The 15,052-nt window shown below is 45.2% G+C and overlaps 1 protein-coding gene across 2 annotated transcripts in view; it reads left to right on the top strand.

Annotated features, from left to right (window-relative positions):
• Positions 1 to 15,052, top strand: part of ITGB2 (integrin subunit beta 2) — a 146,120-nt gene that overhangs the window by 30,834 nt on the left and 100,234 nt on the right. Inside the window, exons 1-2 of one of the 2 annotated variants that reach the window (XM_063933083.1) lie at positions 1,315 to 1,441; positions 13,242 to 13,302. In XM_063933083.1, coding sequence (XP_063789153.1) covers positions 1,424 to 1,441; positions 13,242 to 13,302 — 79 coding nt within the window. In that variant the 5' untranslated portion in view covers positions 1,315 to 1,423. Of the gene's footprint in view, positions 1 to 1,314; positions 1,442 to 13,241; positions 13,303 to 15,052 lie in introns of those variants that run through there. The other variant, XM_063933084.1, reaches the window with a different exon arrangement.

The following is a 15,052-nucleotide window of genomic DNA, read 5'->3' as shown; positions in this document are numbered from 1 at the left end:
GTTGCTATGGGCAACATCACCAGTTCTAAAAACTCCCACCTTAGTAAATTTACCCCAGTATGTGCATTGTAGAGCTCTCTCCGCACTGTGCCCATTTAAAGGATTGTTTCAGCCTTACCTACAAGTGATTTTTATGTGATATTTTTAAATGCTATTTTTATTACTTTTAATAAATACTTTTTGCTCTTGTGAAGAACTTTTTTGGAACCTGCTATTTTGTTGGACTTATCTACTGTACTAGGACATTATTAATATGGGCATAGTATGTAAGGGGCATTATGTGTGTAAGGTGCACTACGGTGTGGTGTAACGTGTATAAAGGCCACTACTGTAAGGTGTAACGTATATAAAGGGCATTAATGTGTGGTGTAAGGTGAATTTGGAGCAATACGATATGGTGTAACGTGAATTAGGGACACTACTGTGTGATATAGGGGGAGATGTACTAAGCCTGAAAAGTGATAAATATCACTGTGATAAAGCACCAGCCAATCGGCTCCTAACTGCCATGTCACAGGCTGTGTTTGAAAAATGACAGTTAGGAGCCGATTGGCTGGTGCTTTATCACAGTGATATTTATCACTTTTCAAGCTTAGTACATCTGGCCCAGAATGTGAATAAGGTTGCACTATTGTGTGGCGTAATTTGAATTGGGGGAAATATTGTATGGCCACACAGCTTACCAGCAAGAATGTACCCCTGTTTTGGGGAGCTGCCTTTGGCAAGCGCTGTCCCTATTTAAAATATGGGGGGTGGGGGTGCCGATGCTGTTGCTGGCACAGGGTACCAAAATGCTACCACTCTGTGGATGAGGATTGCCTTGGGGGATGGGTGCCACTGGTTGCTGCTGTGATCTGCGCTGCTGGGTTATGGACGCTGTGCTGGGAAAGGGGTGCTGGGTCAGAGGCACAGGGGGCACCAGCCAAAATCTTGCCTAGCGCATCAAATTGGTTAGACGTTATCGCACACCCCTTACCCACCGCCTGCGCACGTCTTTGCCACCAAATAAGAGATGAAACTTCTGATGATAATGAGTACAGAGACCGTACGTTGAACTTCTATAGTTTGGCAATCGTAGTAGATTTCAAGAGCAGTCTTTAGCAAGCATACAGTTACTAACGTGAAGCTGCTCATGTTACATATTCTATGAAGTTGCAGGCTGTTGTGGGTGGCTTTCTGTTAAGTATGTGTGTGTCACTGTGTCATATCTCAGGCAAATTTCACAAACATTTAAGTGGTTTTACTATATGACGAGCAGAGGAAATGAAAAGAGGAAGGCGTAAAGTCTACACTGTGACTAGAGTGACAATATTGTGTCTTCCTAACGGCATACCTGTACACACTGTGTAGTTGGTCCAAAGACATTTTCAAGGATACTTGTTCAGAATGAATTAACTTTACATATCGGGAGGACAGGTGGCAGATGGGGAGACTAAACAAGGTAAGAGTAACTCCTAATTGTAATATTCTAACCCTAAATAAATATATACAAATCAGCAGAGAGAATACAGAGAGATACAAATACAAACTGCAATTTGAATTGAATTTTGCTACAGAAACTTCACTTTTCTTTACTTACTGAACCGGTGCTCTTTTCTTCATAGCAAGGTCACAAGGTGATGCAAGATTTACAGCAGCTTCCATGTTCTGGATAAGTCTTCATTATATTCATATCTGAAATTATTTCACTGATTTTTTTCCTGTTTCTGGTTACAAATTGCGCTAACAAAAAGTGACGCCGTTATTAAGTACCGCTGAGCCCCATATAGCACTGCAGAGACCTATGTAAAATGTAACAAATTTTAAAAACGTGCAAAATCAGTGTTTTTCATAGGGTGACATTTAAGTCATATCCTCTCATACTGATACTGTGTTATATGTATATTTTTTTGTGGTTATGCCTTCCCACGTTCAATAATTATTACACCAGATCATGCATGTAATATCCCACATTTGAAGCAACACAATGGCATACCCGCAAAGGTAAATTACCTATTTATGTAATGTACATATTGTAGAGCCTGATTCTGATTTGAAAGTAAAGCAAGTAACTGTGCACCTGGTCAAAACCATGTTGCACTGCAGGGGGGCAGATGTAACATGTGCAGAGAGAGTTAGATTTTGGGTGCGGTGTGTTCAAACTGAAATCTAAATTGCAGTGTAGAAATAAAGCTGTCAAATATTAGTGGGCTGCATGCAAAAGCAGACAGTATTTACCCTGCACAGAAAGTTATACATGTATTTGCTCCCCTTGGCAACATGGTGTGTTCCAGGCAAAAAGTTATTTGCTTTTTGGGCTTTACTTATGCTGCATTCAGACTGCAAATGCCGGATCCTACCCGGTACTTACCGGGTGGGATCCGGCATTTGCACTCTGCTGCTGGCTTTCCGACCCGGCAATATACCGGGTCGGTTGCCATAACAACGGAGCGCGCAGCAGCAGCAGGGGCGGGGGTGGAGGCGGTGTCGGGAGATGAGCTCATCTCCAGCGCCGCCTCTCCCTATCTTGTGAATGGGAACCGTGTCGCATCGACACGGCTCCCATTCACACCGCACCTGACCCGGTAATCAACCCGGGTAAAACCCTTCTTTTTTACCGGGTTGATTTACCGGGTCAGGCGACCCGCTAAATCGGCCAGTGTGCTTTCACATCGCACACTGACCCGGTTCGACACGGCAATATGCCGTGTCGGTACCGGGTTATTTGTGCGATGTGAAAGGGGTATCACAAACATGAACCTGGCCCATAGAACAGGAATTCATTTCTTCTTATAAATGGGCCCCTGAGACTCAGCTTTGCGGCTCGTGGTCCAGCTTGTAATAATTACTGTGCTGTCACTTAGGGGTCTATTTACTAAGCCTTGGATGGAGATAAAGTGAAGAGAGATAAAGTACCAGCTAATCAGCTCCTAACTACCATGTCACAGGTTGTGTTTGAAAAATGACAGGAGCTGGTTGGTTGGGACTTTACCTCCGTCTACTTTATCTCAATTCAAGGCATAGTAAATAGACCCCTTAATTACTTGACTGCGGTTTACAAAATAGATATACTATTATAATGAGCCTTGTACAGATCAAAAAACAACAACAATATATTAAAAATGAGCAGTATATCACTTGGGTGATCACAGTGGGGCTGATACAGTGATTCTCTCAGGTCAGTTTGCAGATGGATGCAGAATATTGTAGGTTTCTCAGCCATATCTGTTGCGGCAAAGTGGGTGTACCAGGGTGGAAAATGGGCACTGACATGTAGGATAAGTGTTTCGCGGGTGTGTAGGTGGAATTGCGGGCTATTCTTAGGGGAGCGTACGCAGACAGATATCTTGCACCAAGGATGGGGCTCGTGTAAGTGTGCGCTGATAGTGATGGCACTTTCACAAGCGGATTTAGGGGTCTATTCATGAAGCAGTGAAAAGAATGGAGAAGAGAGCCATTGGAGAAGTTGCCCATGGCAACCAATCAGCTGCTCCATACAATTGTATAGTATGCAAATTATAAATGTTACTTCAATGCTGATTGGTTGCCATGGGCAACTTCTCCACTGGCTCACTTCTCCACACTTTTCACTGCTTCATGAATAGACCCCTAGTAGAGCTAGGGCAACTGCATAGACCAGCACAACTCTGAATACTGGCAGAGAGCCGCATATACCTGTATTTCCCAGCATGCAATTCGTATGCCCCAATATGTCTGCTAAGAGAACATTAGGTTTTAGGTTAAGAACCCCTGAGACAGAACCTGAGGTACCTCAACAAAGAACAAAATGACTTTTCTTCATTGCATATCAGCTTTTGGAGTGGTTGTCCTCTACAATATGCACAAGTGCCCCGAGATTTCTGGAGCAAGTGGCAGCATTTAGGAGTGGAGTGGGAGCAGTCCTGGTGGATTATGGGTGAGGCACACCGAGGCACCTTGTTTTGTGGAGCAGCACATTACAAAAATAGATTACATTTGGTAGAGTATATTTTTTAGGTGCGATGTTTGGTCATTTCTGCAGGTGAGAGCTGGTGCCAGTTAAGTGTTGTCTCACGCATTTAGGAATAGATTTACTAAGGCTTGTAAAACTGAAAAGTGAAGGTGTTGCCCATAGCAGCCAATCAGGTTCTAGCTATCATTTGTCTACTGCATCCTGGAAAATGATAGACAGAATCTGACTGGTTGTTATGGGAACACCACTACTTGTGCAGTCTGATGCAGATCCTGTTATCAGATACAATTTGAGCAATGCAATAAAATACTGCGCACGGCAAAATTGCGACCTGTAATGAGCGCACTGCCGCTCGCTCTCATGATTAATGTAAACTACAAATGATTCAATGCCAGCAGAGTGGAGAAGTTGCCCAACCAATCAGCTGCTCTGTATAATTTTATAGTATGCAAATTATAAATGTTACCTCAATGCTGATTGGTTGCCATGGGCAACATCTACACTGGCCACTTCTCCTCTCTTCACTGCCTAGTACATCTCTCCCGTAGGGAGTATTTGACAGATGAGTAATGAAGAAAGGAGGATGAGGAGGGGCCAATGGAAGTAGGAATAGCCACGCCACCCCGGGGGAATGGATGGGGGTCTTGCGATGGATATTACACAGCTCTACAAATTTGCAGAAGCCGGCAAGTACCCATGGCCAGCATGGAGAAATAAGGGTCATAGTCCAACCAGATGGTGCACAACTGGACTAACTTAGAGACATGATTTGGGCAATAATGGTCACAGCTTCATCTTCCAATACAAAAAGTGCTGGACAAGAAAGCGGCTACCCTAAAGTAGTCTCAACTTTAATAATCAGATTGGGGACAAGCCCTTTCTACCATGTAAGTACCTCTTCCACCCATGCCATCTGGAAACCAACTTCTTAATATTAATATGAATGCCTTCTCCCTTCTGCCTAACTCATTTTACCCACCCAGGACTCTACTGCCCCGCTGGCACTGTATGGTCAGTGGGCTTGCCAAGGTGCTACAGTTAGACCGCACATACAGTACCTACCCATCCCCCTTTCATCCTTCCATTGGGCCGTCGGCCGCGTGGGCACACATCCCACTTATGAGTCCAGTGTCAATTTAGCGTCTTTGCCAATGAAAGAAAACAAAGTGTAATGAGGGTGGACGATGAAAGACAAAAAGGGGTATAAGTTTGTGGAGGCCATGTCAAGTGAATATGTACTATTAGTAATTTATTTGACTCTAACAGGCGTCATAACGTTAGTGGATGCCAGTAAGATGCCCGTTGCGTGTGAATCAGAGTGAAGTACAGTTCTATAGTGTTACTGTAAATAGCAGAACATGATTTTTATAATTTTGGTACAGAATGAGTCACACTTACCGTTGACCACATTGCTGGGAAAATAGCACGTTACACCCCAGCAAATGTAGGGGCTTAGACCTATATCTCAGGAAGTGTGGGCTGCCACTCTGGGTTGTCCCCGAATGTCTACTACAACAGTTAGATATCAACAAATCTAGCTCTTTATGCTTCACAGAGTTTGTATTACGCCTGAGCACTTGCTACAAATGAGGGGCAGGCAGGACTCGAAGTGTACATTTTGGCATTTATTATGTTCCTGACCCATAATTGACTCATTCTGGAAGGAGTCCAGATTATGGTTACAACGGGGATACCATTACCCTTAAACGTACTAACATAGTAACATAGTCATTGAGGTTGAAAAGAGGCAAAATGCCCATCGTGTTCAACCTGTAATCTGTATTAAGTTGAGTTGATTTTACTGTACCTGCTGAATAATGTTTTATGACTAGTTAACAACTATAAGTCATGTTACATTAACAATATTTTAAATGTTGTATCTTGGATATCCTTTTCAATCAGAAATTCATCCAATCCTTTTTTAAATGTATTTAATGGGTGGAATTCAAATGATTTATCACGCCCAATCTCCTGTCTAAAAGGATCCCCGTTAATCAGAATATCGCACCCATAGTAATCAGGTTTAGCCGTGTAAAGGGTTGGGTGCCTCGGTACTCCAAGGGCAGCAAGCTGAAATAATGATACCATGCCTCCGAGGGCAGAAACATAAGGGGTGTGGAAAGGGGTGAAAGGAATTGAATCCCGCCCACAGAGTCCACCATTATTACTTTCCCTAGCAAGGAATGCCAAATCCTTATTGCCCTAACAGTAAAGAACCCTTTCCTCCGTTGCGTACAGAATTTTTTTTCCTCCAGCCTCAACGAGTGCCCACGTGTCCTAAACAGAGTTCTTTTAATAAATAATTCCTCTGATAACTCTTTGTAGTGCACCGTTACATATTTGAAGACATTAATAATGTCTCCTCTTAGACGCCTTTTTTTCCCGGTGTATACATGTTCAACCTAGTAAGCCTTTCCTCGTGTGTGTATTGGCAGCTTTTGACAATGACATTCTCGATAAATGCACGCAGCGATATATTATTAATTTATGTACACGGGTAAAGGTTTGCATAGCTAGGTCATGGATGGCCCCTATAGGCCCCACTATCGGTGCATGGATAATACTAGTTAATGAGGTGGCTGGACATGGCAAATGTGTCTAGACTGGCGGAAACCAAATATTACAAAATTTGGGAGAAGTGGTTGGTATCTCCCTACATTCAACAGTCCGAGGACCCTGGTTAATTATATTTAAGAACTCAAGGGAGATGCTCTCTTGTTTTTTCTATATCTCATGAATGGAACAGCCCTACCCTACTTTGTGCACACTTAGCCCTGCAAGATGAATGTACTGGACAGTGACGAGAGATTCATTCAGCCGATTTGCATAAATTAACTTTACTGTTTCTATACCGGATATTGTCCATATACTGTAATTGATGTTTTGTGTTACGTCATGCGCTTAACATAATGGAGACCACAACTGTATTTAATAATTGTATTATAATTCTAACCTTATTGAAACCGTGACACATTTATGATACTGCAATGTGACAAATTGTTAATGTTACTTGGTTTGTATTAAAACAAAAAGCAATAATCTATAATCTTCAATAAAAATCTTGAATCTAAAAAAAAAGAAAGAAAATGTAGGAGCTGCTTAGTGTTACTTACCTGGCACAGAGACTAGGTGCTCGCTGCCCCGCAGCTCTGCACAAGGGGCAGCAGTTGATTTACCGACTGACACAATACAGATGGTCATAATCCCGACAGTCAAAATACCGACATGGTCAAAATACCGACATTCCTTATGTTCAAAATGCTGACAGAGAATACCGACATTTGAAATGCCGACATGTCAAAATGCCGACGTGCATTTTTAAGGAATTTTTGCCTTGTTCATACTTTACCATCTCAGTGGACCTGGAGGGGGAATAAAATAGTGGGGGTAATTCCAAGTTGATCGCAGCAGGAAATTTTTTAGCAGTTGGGCAAAACCATGTGCACTGCAGGGGAGGTAGATATAACATGTGCAGAGAGAGTTAGATTTGGGTGGGTTATTTTGTTTCTGTGCAGCGCAAATACTGGCTGCTTTATTTTTACACTGCAAATTAGATTGCAGATTGAACACACCACACCCAAATCTAACTCTCTCTGCACATGTTATATCTGCCTCACCTGCAGTGCACATGGTTTTGCCCAACTGCTAAAAAATTTCTTGCTGCGATCAACTTGGAATTACCCCCAGTGTGCCAAGCGTAGCAAGGCACCGTGCCCGAAGGATGGCAAGCGCAGCAAGGGGAAATGGAACACTTAGACATTGTCCATATCGACCTATGTCGACATTGACCCCAAAACCTCCCCAGAAAAACTCATGTTGGCAATTCAAATGTCGGCATTATGACTATGTCAGCATGTTGAACATGGCGGTATAATGAATGTCTGTATTTTGACTGTGTCTGTATTTTGAGTGTCAGTCAATGGCTGTCGGGATTATGACCGTCAGTGTTGTGTCCGTCGGTAAATCATACTGAACCCTGCACAAGCCAGCAATTCCTGAGATGACACAGATACAGTAAGCATGAAAGGAATCACTTCTGACTACAACTGTCACTTTTGCGCAGTGTATGTAGAGGGAAGGCTGGAGGGTGCGTGCGGCTCCCTCTATATAATGCTGCCAGCAGTGACGGCTGGCAGCAATAGCCATGGCTGGGTTGTACATTTACCATAGAATTATTATAAACATTTAGGGGAAAAGTTATCAAACCTTCAGACGAGGAGACGTGAAGGTGTTGGTCATTGCAACCAATCAGAATTTAGCTATCATTTTATACAATACTAAATAAATGATTGCTAGTATCGGATTGGTTGCTACGGGCAACAACTTTAAGAAGAAGATTGAGAACTCTCCTCTTATATAAAGAAAGCTCTATTTCATAGATCAGATATGTAAGTCATTATGTCGACAATCAGAATGTGACATCAGAATGTCGACATGAAGCCTAATTCGGGGATTTGCATACATCTCCGATGGTGGGGCGTTTGTGCAGGAACCATTCTGCACGTCCGTCACACGCATTGCCCCCTCTGTGTCATCACATGCATTGCCCCTTCTGCTGCAGCCTGATTGACATATGCATTAGCATATTTTCACATGACTGTTGCGTCCAAAGACGCAGTAACAATAATTACTGACCCACCTACTGTAAATAGAGTAACTCACCTGCGCTTGTTCAAAGAAATCCTCAACACGTGACCTGTTGGTGGTACTTGAGGATTAGAGTTGGGAACCCCTGTCCGAGATTGATAAAGAGCCCCAAGTTTTATTATCAACAGAATGCCGACATGGGCTTTTCCAGACTTTACACACTTTGGCTCATGTTTCCAAAACCATCATCTTGGCATAAGCACATGTTGTCACTTGTCAGGTAGCAATACAACAAATAGCTGTACCTCTTGGGCGCACCTAAGGGGCAGCCGGACCAACCTTATAAAGTCCACCAAACTTTGCACAATAGATAAAAAACACCCAGTGGAAGGGAGGGAATAACTCCTAGAATACCATCCACCGTGCGTTATATAAAGTCTGAAACACACACAGTGCAAAAACAACCCAGTATAAGTTATGCTCGCAGGAAGCAAAGATAAGATCTGCACGGTGTGTCAGTCCTCCGTAGACGCTTCAATTCTCCTTTGTTGGCACGCCTAATTATCCAGATAATAGGTCGACAGTAACTAGGTCTACACCATATGGCCGACAGGTACAAACGGTTGACATGGCCAAATGGTTGACATGGCCATGGTCGACGCACAAATGGTCGACACTTTTTTGGGTGGATTTTACATGTTTTACCAACATTTGCTTGATTTACTATCCACGTGGACTACAATTGGGAATAATAACCTGTTGCGAGTGAAGCGGGGCGGGCCACCTTGCTCGAAGCGTGGCCAGCGAAGCAAGCCGGTGAGGGTACACGTTTTTACTGATGGTGGATACCACTGACGAAAAATACAACATTTCACCCAAATACCTGAAAAAACATTGTGTCGACCATTTCTGTGTCAATCTTTGTCACTTTGACTTTTTGAAAATTTTGACCTTTGTACCTGTTGACCTTCACCACTGTCAACATTTCATCTGTCGTCTTTTGTACCTGTCGGCTTTTAGTACCTCCTGACCTAATGCATGTCGACCGTTTGGAGTCAACAAATTGACTGTTGACCTAGACGCTGTAGATATTCTATACTACACCCACCTAATTAGCCATTGAGGCTGCTGTGCAGCACATGCGGAAGCCGTTCGCTGCCTGGGACGCATCAGGAAGAGCAGATTGCTGGTGCAAGATAATTTGCTGTTTAATTATTTTTTAATAGATGGCTGATATTTCTCCCATGTACTGAGATATTGGGTGGGATGCTTTCATAAACCTTAAATGCTCTTTCCTCCCCCCCCCCCCGGTAATTCAACCTGGGTTATAAGAAGGGTTATTCTTGGGTTGAATACCGGGTCAGTGGCAGCGTGAACGGGCTCCCGGGTCAATGCGACCCGGAACCCGTTTACTACATAGGGAGCGGCGGTTTGGAGATGAGCTCATCTCCCAGCAACGCCTCTGCCGGCTCCGCCCTCCGCCGCTATGGCAACTGAACTGGCATATTGCCGGGTCGGGAAGCCAGCGCTTAGGCTCCAATGCCGGATTCCACCCGGGAAGGACCCATTTCCAATTCCCAGGTGAGATCCAGCATTGGAGATGTGAAAGGGGCTAAAGGAGCTGATTCAGTGGTGGACGGACACGCGGCTGCATGAATTGGCGGTCGCTCGCCTGGAACTTTATGCATACACTGCTACAAATCCCTTCCCTGGCGTACATCCGTGTGTCCGAAAAGTGCATGGACTGTGGCGCCCACTCTCAAGATTCCATGGGTGCTAAAATACCGTTTCATGCCTCATCGGTTGCACCGTCGAAACTTGCCCCACCCTTATGGCAGCAGCAGTTTCTCTGTCCGTGTATGGCCTTTGAGCGTCTGTGTACGCAACCACTATCACTGACACGCTAGTGACACTCCCATAATGCGGCCATCTCCACGCCGTGCGCTAACCACCTCCCTGTCACCGCTCAGGAACGCCCATCAATTTTCTGAATCATTTATGAATACAAGCGTCTCCATCGCATCAGCTCTTTTGTGCACTCACTCTGCGTAACGCATGCACTGTAGGAGCTTGTATAGATTTCCGTACATGCACCGTAGCAAAAATCACTCACCTATGCGGGATTGCGCACGGCTCTGACCTAAATCAGGACCTAAATGTAATAGTATTGGAGTATTTGCAATCACAGTATATTTGGGCATTCTCCTGTTGTTCATTAGTATCCTCATGTTAGCAAACCAAAAAACATGAAAAATGACAGGAGCTGATTGGCTGGTGTGTTATCACCTTGCACTTATCACTTCTTTATCCCTTCTCCAGGCTTAATACATCTGCCCCACTAGGCCTTATTCAGGTTTGTTAGCAAACCAAAAAAAGCACACTAATGGGCAAAATCATGCTGCACTGCAGGTAGGGCAGATGTAACATGTGCAGAGAGAGTAGATTTGGGTGGGATGTGTTCAAACTGAAATCTTAATTGCAGTGTAAAAATAAAGCAGCCAGTATTTACCCTGCACAGAAACAAAATAACCCACCCAAATCTAACTCTCTCTGCACGTTGCATCTGCGCAGGGGCGCCCCTGGGCAGATGTAACATGTGCAGAGAAAGTTAGATTTGGGTAAGCGCTTCCCACACACGCACCCCCTGTGCGGGGAGCGCTTACCTCTGGATCCCCGCTGAGACTACTACTTTAAAAAAATCTGCTGCCGCAGCCTGCTGCCCCGTGTCATGTCCTAGTTTTGCCCAATTGCTAACTTTTTTGGTTTGCTAATAATACTATGTTTTTGTTCTTTCTATGGTGGTCATTCCGAGTTGTTCGCTCGCAAGCTGCTTTTAGCAGCATTGCACACGCTAAGCTGCCGCCTACTGGGAGTGAATCTTAGCTTATCAAAATTGCGAACGAAAGATTAGCAGAATTGCGAATAGACACTACTTAGCAGTTTCTGAGTAGCTCCAGACTTACTCGGCATCTGCAATCAGTTCAGTCAGTTTCGTTCCTGGTTTGACGTCACAAACACACCCAGCGTTCGCCCAGACACTCCTCCGTTTCTCCAGCCACTCCCGCGTTTTTCCCAGAAACGGTAGCGTTTTTTCGCACACACCCATAAAACGGCCAGTTTCCGCCCAGAAACACCCACTTCCTGTCAATCACATTCCGATCATCAGAACGAAGAAAAAACCTCGTAATGCCGTGAGTAAAATTCCTAACTACATAGCAAATTTACTTGGCGCAGTCGCACTGCGGACATTGCGCATGCGCATTAGCGACTATTCGCTCCGTTGCGACAAAAAAATAACTAGCGAACAACTCGGAATGACCCCCATACCTTTATGAACAGTGTGATATGTCAGTATCTCACAGTATATAGGGGGTCATTCCAAGTTGATCACTAGCTGCATTTGTTCACAGCACAGCGATCAGGCTAAAAAACAGCAGTTCTGCGCATGCGTATGTGGCGCAATGCGCACGCGCAAGGTACAGGCACAACGAACGATGCAGTTTTGCACAGGGTATAGCGATGCATTTCAGTCGCACTGGTTGCTGCAGAGTGATTGACATGAAGTGGGCGTTTCTGGGTGGCAACTGACCTTTTTCAGGGAGCGTTCAGAAAAACGCAGGTGTGCCAGGGAAAATGCAGGCGTGGCTGGGCGGGTGTGTGACGTCAAATCCGGAACTGAATAGTCTGAAGTGATCGCAAGCGCTGAGTAGGTTTTGAGCTACTTTGAAACTACACAAAATTTTTTTGCAGGCGCTCTGCAATACAACCGTTTGTACTTCTGCTAAGCTAAAATACACTCCCAGTGGGCGGCGGCTTAGCGTTTGCACGGCTGCTAAAAACTGCTAGCGAGCGATCAACTCGGAATGACCCCCAAGGTACATCTAGGGATGGCCATCAACCACTGATGATTTTAAATAATTGATGGTCTCTGATCAATGGCAACGTCTTTTACCATCGATGGGGGAGAACAAGATAGTTTTCCTGCCACTGATGATACGGAGCTATCAATTTTTTTCCCGTTTTCCTCCAAGGTGTTGGGACACAGAGCCTAGCTCTACACCTCGGCACCCCCAAAGCCCCACCCCCGGGGCTCTGATTGGCCTGTATATCACTGCACACTAAAGCAGAGTGCCGATCAGTGGGTGAAACCATTGATGGTTACCTTGCAGATGGTTTCATACCAGTGACGTGCGGTGGGGTGAGGTAGGTGAGGCAGAGCCTTTCCTGTCATACTAACGTTTGTTCCGGAGTTTTGACTGCATAAAGTATATGAAAAATACAAAGAATATGGCTGAAATATCTTCTTTGCATTATTCTAATAATTTTTATAGCCAAAACTCTGGAGTAAAAAGTCTATGGCAGATGAGGCAGTGCCTCACCTGTGTATCCTTTTCACACATCTCTAATCAAAACTCACAAAATTTCCAGGAGTTTATACTGCTGCACCTGTGTATAATTCCCAGATGTATGTTTTGGCTCATATATTGTGTGTAAATTTGGCTCTGGTGCTAGCCAGTGCTTTCTGAGCTATTTAGCTCACTGCACGTCCCTGTTTCATACCATTGAGGTTATCCATCAATGGTGACCATCAATGGATAACCCACCGATGTCCATCCTTAGTTGCATCCTTTTATTATAACAATAACCTGTGACTCTAAAACAACCGAAACAGCTGACCTCTATATTATAGGCAATGTCCTAATTCATTGTACTTATATTTTAGGAAATGTCCTGGTGTATTATTTCCCTGTTCATGCACGCTGCAATTCTCTCCACCAGTTTGGGTAAGTGATCGTATTTTATTTTAATAAGAGATATTCTGAATAATGATTATACATTCCATTGATTTGCAACATTGTATTGTCGGTCAATTTTCATCTGTTCATACATTCCTTCTTATTGTGTCATCTGATCAGTATATAATGTGGGCCATGCACTGCGAGAAAAAACTCCCCATCAGGCAGACGAACCATTTTACTGGTGCTCCTGTGTGTCGCCAGCGTTGGGCCTGTGCTACCACTGACAGTGACGCCTATGACAGCGCATTTTACATGACACAATAAAGCACCTTTCTCATGGGGAATTCACAGCATACATTACTTTACGGAACCGAGCCCTAAAAGGCAGCCGGCGTAATTATGGAGTCCAGAATAGCGTCGTCGCGACATTAGGCCACGCCCTAACACGTTTCTACACAGACCTCATCAGCAGAGCCATCTTAACAGCAGTGTAGGCCCCTGGGCACAACAATGCACTGGGGCCCCTATCCATCCTCCAGTGTTAGGGGTGGGGGGTGCTATCAGCGGCAGATTTGATGTCCCGCGGGCGGTAGGGGGTGTTCTATCTACCGCTCAGCATGTAGGACCTTGAGCAGTAATTTCTGCTAATTACTCATATACTGCACAAATGGGGCTAAACTGTAGAAGGGGGCATTGGGTTGAATGAAGAAGCCCTGGTACATGACTTCCAGGGTGGTGGGGCAGGGTTTAATACGCAGGGGAGGGGTGTATAGTGGAGTGGGCTTAATATTCATAATTTTCTGGTGGGAGTGCAGCTTGCTTGACTGCAGATATCTCAAGTTCCTGAAAATACACTTCTTAGCTTTTAATGGTATGAGGAACTGGAGAGTCCCACCTTTCAGAAGGTTCTGGAGACTTAGGGATCAGAGCTTAGGAGCCAGAGCAATTCACCAACGAAAATATAAAACTGCATATTAGGCGTCTGGTGCTGGAGCAGGGACCAGCTGCTTGAAGGCTGATATCTCTGGTTCTGGGCATAGTAGACACAAGCTGACAGTATCCACCAAAAGTGGAGAGTCACAGCTTTTGGAGTATACCCTCAAAAAACTCTAAGTCAGACAGAACCTGAGATATCTGGCTGGGAAGAGCACTTAACAGGCTTGGATGGGGACCACTGCTTTCAAGTCAGATATCTCCGGTTCCCCAGGGCCGATTTTCAAAAATCTGGTACCCCTGGAAAGAGTGGACCCTCAGCCAGTGGCGTAACTACTGCCCCCGCAGTCCTCGCGGTGGCTTGGGGGCGAGGGGCTGCGGGGGCGCCACTGACTTAGAACAGATTGACATGCGGACGAGCGTCCGCATGTCAATCTGCAGTCTCCTCTCCCTCCCTGCTGTGTTGGAGGAACACGGAACGCACATCGCACGTCTCTCCTGTGTCCCTCCCTGGCTCTCCCCCGGCCGGTCTAAAGAAGTGCCGTTCGTGAGCTCTGATTGGCTCACGAACCGGCACTTCCTTTATTAGACCAGCCGGGGGGAGAGCCAGGAGGGACGCAGGAGAGACGCGCGATGCGCTCCGTGTCCCTCCAACACATGGGGGGGGGGAGAGCAGGCACTTGGGGCATATACCTGGCACTGTGGGCATATACCTGGCACTGGGGGCATATACCTGGCACTGTGGGGGGAAGATATGGCACTTGGGGCATATACCTGGCACTGTGGGGGGCAGATCTGGCACTGGGGCATATACCTGGCACTGTGGGGGGCAGATCTGGCACTGGGGGCATATACCTGGCAC

This window comes from Pseudophryne corroboree, chromosome 7 (genome assembly GCF_028390025.1).
Source record: "Pseudophryne corroboree isolate aPseCor3 chromosome 7, aPseCor3.hap2, whole genome shotgun sequence".
Taxonomy (NCBI): domain Eukaryota; kingdom Metazoa; phylum Chordata; class Amphibia; order Anura; family Myobatrachidae; genus Pseudophryne; species Pseudophryne corroboree.
This window is presented reverse-complemented; position numbering and strand designations above follow the sequence as displayed.